Source organism: Aphanomyces astaci, assembly GCF_000520075.1.
Source record: "Aphanomyces astaci strain APO3 unplaced genomic scaffold supercont1.9, whole genome shotgun sequence".
NCBI lineage: Eukaryota > Oomycota > Saprolegniomycetes > Saprolegniales > Verrucalvaceae > Aphanomyces > Aphanomyces astaci.
This window is the reverse complement of record NW_009798272.1, coordinates 367,062-373,269: the sequence shown is the minus strand read 5'-3', so window position 1 is coordinate 373,269 and position 6,208 is coordinate 367,062. Positions and strand designations below refer to the sequence as shown.

At 46.9% G+C, this 6,208-nt stretch overlaps 2 protein-coding genes across 3 annotated transcripts; both read left to right on the top strand.

Moving 5' to 3' along the window:
- The first annotated feature begins 1,333 nt into the window (after positions 1 to 1,333).
- On the top strand, positions 1,334 to 2,639 carry H257_04936. 2 transcript variants are annotated; one of them, XM_009829601.1, is made up of 4 exons: positions 1,334 to 1,710; positions 1,760 to 2,017; positions 2,107 to 2,291; positions 2,367 to 2,639. In XM_009829601.1, exons 1-4 carry the CDS (start codon positions 1,339 to 1,341, stop codon positions 2,569 to 2,571), a joined length of 1,020 nt encoding a protein of 339 aa, XP_009827903.1. In that variant the 5' UTR covers positions 1,334 to 1,338; the 3' UTR covers positions 2,572 to 2,639. The 2 variants fall into 2 exon arrangements, with proteins under 2 accessions (XP_009827903.1, XP_009827904.1); XM_009829602.1 differs by having other exon boundaries at positions 2,344 to 2,639.
- A 1,857-nt stretch (positions 2,640 to 4,496) lies between these two features.
- On the top strand, positions 4,497 to 4,985 carry H257_04935 (hypothetical protein; the record flags this gene model as incomplete). The annotated part of the gene is made up of 1 exon (XM_009829600.1): positions 4,497 to 4,985. The coding sequence occupies one exon, from the start codon at positions 4,497 to 4,499 to the stop codon at positions 4,908 to 4,910; it is 414 nt and encodes a 137-aa protein (XP_009827902.1). The 3' UTR covers positions 4,911 to 4,985.
- Positions 4,986 to 6,208: the final 1,223 nt, after the last annotated feature.

Genomic DNA, 6,208 nt, shown 5'->3' with positions numbered 1-6,208 from the left:
GACGCGCGGAACCTGGCCAGGAGCTGTTTGCGCTGGCCATTTGTGTATCGCGTCTGTTTTCCCTTGGTTGCGCTCATTTGGAAATGCGTGCTGGACTTGCTGACAGATTTGAAAAGCGTCATTTGTAGATTTGAATCGAGCCAATTAGAGGCAAGCGACTTTGTGATTGGTTATCGAATATTCCCATGAAGTTATCCAATCAAAACACAGAATCATACATCCCTACTTTTGGTTATTTATTTAAATTTTGGAGAGTTGCCCTAGCTGGGTTTTACCAGCAGTTTATGGGGCTAACTCATCAAGAAATGATGACATCCAATCAAATGCCATCAATTCATTAGGCCAAACTGCATCTCAGGGTTGCAGGATTGCATGATTTAAATGGATAACGTTACTGTAATATCATACTCGACGCCGTACTGTACGCTATTAGTATGTTATTATTACAGTAGTACGCATGCGAAGTGGATTCTTGTGTAAGCACCGGCAAGGGGTTCTATGTACTCGGCCATGATAGCATTGTTGGGTCAATTTCGACGTGATAATCCAACGTGGCAACTGCTTGAACCCCGATCCCTGCCATGGGGACGTCTGGGGATGCAGAAGGAAGTGCCATATTGCATATCTTTTCTCCTTGTACAGTAGAGTATCAGAGAAATGCATAATTGCTCAAGCATATTGCGCTGAACCCCTGGTAACGTCAGCATTTGTATATTCCACGTAGGAAACGTCCCCTACCCCTTTAACAACAACACGATTTTGTCCGTGCCATATCCACAGTCTGCATGAAACTTGCTCGCAGCTTTGAGTGGCCACCAAAACTACCGGCAGTACGAGAGGAACGCCAATGATAATCACAGGGGCGAGACAACGAAATAAGTTGGCACAACGGACACGATTTTCTGCATCCCGGTGTCGACAGCATGACACGAACGGTAAAGTTGAACGTGCAACTGTACAGGTTGGACGGTACCACTTGTTGTTCACGAGACACAAGGGCCTCACACAAGAGAGTTGAGTAGTTGCGACATGAAGATAACACTTCTTGCTGAGTAGATAATGGGGACTGGAGCACAAAGGTTGTGAAATGATTTGGGGGTTTCCACGGCTATAGGAGGGGGGTAGCTCCGACATCCCCGTAATCGACCAGGATGTATGCGAGCCCGAATCCACCAATGAACTTGAGTGGTTTCAGCAACACACGAAAAGTTCGCACATACGTGACCAGCAAACACATGTGTCCACAGATGAATTCTTACAGTACCACTGTGGGCGTCCTCGCAGTCCAGTCACACTTTTACAGGAATGATTAGCCTTCATAGCAACATTTCAACGTTGATGCACACCCCCACGACCACCGACATCTCCATCCCTCCACACGAGATCGACGCCATGTTGCAAGAGGTCGCGACATTCCTATGGTCGTCCAAGGAGCATCAAGGGAACACGAGCGTGTCTGCGCAGCAGCAAAAGCCAAAGAGGAAGTGGAAGAAACGCACGCGAATGACTCCGTATACAATCATTCAGCGCCTCAAGGGCGAAGTTGAAGTACTTACCCAACGGCGCGACACCCTTGTCGCTCGTTCTGTGCAAACTCGACACCATTTGAATCGACAGTATCAAGGCTTGGACGCGATCATTGGCAAACTTCAATGCGAGCTCTTCTCTCCACAATATTGGGCCCTTCCCCTAGACTCGTCTCCCTCTACGGTTTGAAATTGCATGAATGTAGGGCTTTCCATAATGGTGAAGTCAATAGGGTCGCGCAATATCCATTGTATCCCAGCCCACCGACATCCACTTCCATCAGATGGGCTCTGTCTTAGCCAAGTATGGCCTAGTACCCAACGTTCCCAATCGTCTTATACATAGCGTCCTGACACCAGTGGCTGGAAAGCACACCCTCGTGTACGCCCAAACCAACTACGCGCCCGCACCTGCGGCCACATATGCGAATGTGTACTGGAACACGTTTACGCGTAATCTGCCGTTGCAATTACCTGGATTGCGTGTCGAGGTTCGTGTACCAGCCACGGGCTCATCATTACTGCATGTCAGTCTCCAGTATGAACGCTGCAAGTGTATCCTAACGTGATGTTTGAGTAGCTGTTAAAAGTTCTGGACATGGACACAATGCTCGTCCAGCAATACCATGACCAAGTCGTTCGGTACATTCAACGGCGATACCAAGTATCCAAGGACCGCACGGTATTTGTCATGCGCTCCATCGACCATTCAGATACTAATACCCGTCAACTGCAATGTGGCTACGATTGGAACGAAGTGACCTGGTAACGTTATGTCATGTCAAACATGCATGCCGAAGTTACTTAATCCATGTAGTACTCATGTAGTACACCCTGTAGGTGTGTCGTGGACGCGCTCTCCGACTCGACATGCTTCGTTTCTACTTGTGCTGAAGTAAACTTGACGTTTACGCAAGGTTGGGGGTTCCAAGGCGACTTTGCAGCGCAATTGACAACGATCAAGGATACGGTGGCGAGTTATGTTGGTGACCTCGTGGCACCTTCACAACAACATCAAGAGGCGCTTAGACTTGAATACGTGTAAGCTGAAGTCGAAATTTAAGTTTGAATGTTGGGGCAATTGGATGTCGTTGTTACAGTACTCCCTCCCCTGGGCTCAAGGATACCCCCCCTCCATTCGACGCAATTTGTACATCAAAGTTGGAAGGCATGAACCAGTCATGTTAATGTATGTGCACGAGCAACTGACCTTGCCTCCCCAATGCATTTACTATGTGTGAATTAACACACTTGGGCGACGTTTACTATTAATAATACACGGATTACTTTTAGTAGTATTACATGTCATAAGTCAGTACTCGAGTAGTAAGTACTACTAGTATTACGTTTCAAGTGTTGCACAATTGTTCTGAAAGTCATCCCATACCGTATGTCGAGTGACATTATACCGTAGTCAATTGCGGGTACCACTACTATAACTTGAATGTCCACCGCGAGTGGCCAAAGGTACAGTATTTTGAGTTTTACTGTCAATGCACGCAACTTGGCCGCCGGCTCTCTATATACACTACCGGAAGCTAGATCGACTAACGAGTAACTCGATCGGGCTGAACGAAGCCTACGTGTTTACATGCTCTACGAGCCGAGTAAGAATGGTATCTCCAAGTCCAGTGCTGGTTTGAACGACATTTCGACAGTGTGAGTGCGATTGTGCTGATATGACTTGTGCCATTGATTACTCTACTTTACGTCATCTGAAACCCTGCACCCACGACAATCAGAATACAATGACGGATACATGTACCGGTATACTGATTGTCGTCAGCGCAATGGGACAAGACAAGCTGCCTTTTGAGCTACCTGGTAGACTCAACACCAAAGCTCATGAACCATCATTGAATCATTGCACTACCCCAGCTTGTACTGGGGGGTACCTGGCTTTTGAAAGCTACAAGCGTCCATCATAGAGGAGCGTGCACTCATGCGGGCTTAGTGTAGAAGCTTTACAGGAACGTCGAAATTAAGTTAACGTTGTTTACGTTGTCCAAAGAGGGACATATTTACCGATGGTGCCATCTTGGCCTGATGACGTCGCTGACGTTACAAGATAATTGCGAGGGGATCTACGTCATAGTATACTAGTCCTAGACAACAATCATTCTTTTACTGTAGATAGAAACCAGGGTTGGAGTGTGTACGGGTGCTCCTCTTTCAAAATTCGTTGTCCTTCCCCAATCACAACGACATTTATGATTACGCGTATTGCTGTGGACGACTGGACCGGCCATCTGCATAGTACAACAGCAGGACTTTCCTCCACGGTTCATCCTGTAAACAACATTACATGCTCTCCATTCGCAAGCACCCAGTCAAGCACTAGAATGTGCATGAATAGCCCGCTGCCATGTCAAGTCTTGTGGTGGATGGGTACTTGGAGGTGTGGCCATTCTATGGGGTACATTCTTCTGTTTAGTCTTGGTTTTACCGATCACTTGTGTGGTTCACGGGACGCGGTGGCGGCGGCACTGCGTGTTAGTGTTGCTAGCATGACAGGCTTTGTGAGATTAATACAGTGCTGTCTGGGGCCAAAAGAAATGCGCTTCAAATGGGGGCGGGGGCGGCGGCTTCTTGTATACTGTGTACAATCCGAACAACTGCTACCACAGTGCCCGTGTTCACCACCGCGCTGGCTAGATTGAAAATATACCATCTTCCTTCGTGTAGGTAGGACATTCATTCGCCTGTGTACAGTAATTGTCGCTGCTAACACATGAATCGCGTCAACATGGAGATAGTGCAAGAATGAAAATTGCACAATGGTACTAGTAATCAAGTTGGCACTTCACATTGTACTGGTCACGCGATAGACACAACATACGGTCGTGATACTTGCTGGTAGAGACAGACAACAACGTTTATCATCACACGTTTTTCCGTCGACCATATTTTAAACCCGATCGGACAATGAACATTGCCAATTTTGTTTTGACGGCACACGAACACACGAAAATGAACCACGCGAACGGTCACGGGCAACATGGCACGTACCCCCGCGAAGGGGACGCCATTGAATGTACTTACGGCGCGTTACCATCGCGCGGCGATGGCTCCATCTGCAGTGACTGTCACCACAACGTCCATCATAAGCGGTTGACGTCTCCTGGTGCAAGGACGTTGCTAGCGGCAAATCCACAGTTTTCCTATGTTAATCGAAAAGACATTGACGTGAGAAAGATCAAACAAGGCATTCAAATGGCTGAGCGCGCCATCGACGAGCAACAAAAACTGATTGAAGCGCTGGACACGACCAAGAAGTTGCGAGATCAGCGAGCCCGCCTCGACGCCGAAATTGCCCGTCTCGAAATTGACCTTGATGCCGCAATGTTGACGGCTTTGTTGACAGATGATACCAGTCCCCCATAGATTTCTTTAACACACAGGCGACGTTTTGTACAATTCCTAATATTCTCCTTGGTAGTATACCCATGAAATATATAGTCAGTGAAAACTAGTACTTCGCAGTGTTGCACGAAAGAAATCGATGTAATGGATGATACATACCTTATATCCCTGTACCTAACGTTACATGGGCCATGGAATCATCCAAACATATCACGTGTGATGAATGAACTCGTGTACTAGTAGTAATAATTGCATATTGGACACGATATTAGCTGCTTGGACAATTCAGATTGGTGACCATTCCCAGCCGAGGGCGTCTGCTGTAACAGTGAAACGCCCTCATGTGAACTGCATAAGAACAACTCAAGGGGTTGTATCGACTTGTAGTTGCCATTTTATCCCCTCGTTGTTCCTTCATTGAAGCCTCCTTGTAGGTAGTATCGAGTGCACTTTCACTTGGTACGTGGCATTTTGCGTTGATTCGAGATGACATGTTGCGTTGTGTCGTACTGACTGCATCACGTTGACCTCGCGTGTTCTGATTTGTCCTTTGTGCAGTTTGCCACATGTATACTGTAATATTGCATACGTTATGGGTACCATCAAGCACGGAATCCTAGCAAAGTGGTTCAAAGTCGACAAATATACGTATAATCTTCGAAGTGGCAGGCAGACTATTGTGGGAGAGGGGATTAGTTAGTCCGTGCACTTTTGGGTTTGGGGTGAGGTGCTTCAAGAGATTATGTCGTCGAACTGCAAGGGCACCGAAGCACCAATCACATGGCATGCATTTATCAACTTCTTGCTACATTATTATCTCTTGAGACCAGCACAGGAACACGAGGGCTGCCGTTCACAAAACCCACCTTGCCCCGAGTATACGTATACTGAGTACAGTCCGATTGACATCTACGAACACAAGGACTAGAAGGGTACCGCGATGTCCCCCAAGCGGGGGCTGCAATGGATTATCGTCAGAACTTGACGGAGGGATGCCGAGCATCACCCAGACCTTAGTCGAAGATTAAATCGCACACGTAGGATGACAGGGGGGAAGCGCTCATTCCAACGCACAAGGACAAGTAAATTCTACCAAATCTACTAACAGTAAGTACACAAGATTTTTGTTTTGTTTACTAATAGAGAGAATCCCGTGAAACTCGGTCAAGCAGGCGCAGTTGTCGTTCATATTTTTTGCAGGCTTCTCAAGGAATTGTCCAATACATTTTATCACATTTTTTACACATTTTATCGGACTCATCACGTCTAATGGAAAACATAATGTGGTTGTCCGCATACTGTGAACGAACAAGTAACAT

What these genes read in the sequence shown, in the direction of transcription:
- H257_04936 (XM_009829601.1), top strand. Translation starts at nt 1,339, where the DNA reads ATGCACACCCCCACGACCACCGACATCTCCATCCCTCCACACGAGATC. An exon ending in TAGACTCGTCTCCCTCTACG is followed by an intron (nt 1,711 to 1,759) that starts GTTTGAAATTGC and finishes TGAAGTCAATAG; the next exon opens with GGTCGCGCAATATCCATTGT. An exon ending in TACCTGGATTGCGTGTCGAG is followed by an intron (nt 2,018 to 2,106) that starts GTTCGTGTACCA and finishes ATGTTTGAGTAG; the next exon opens with CTGTTAAAAGTTCTGGACAT.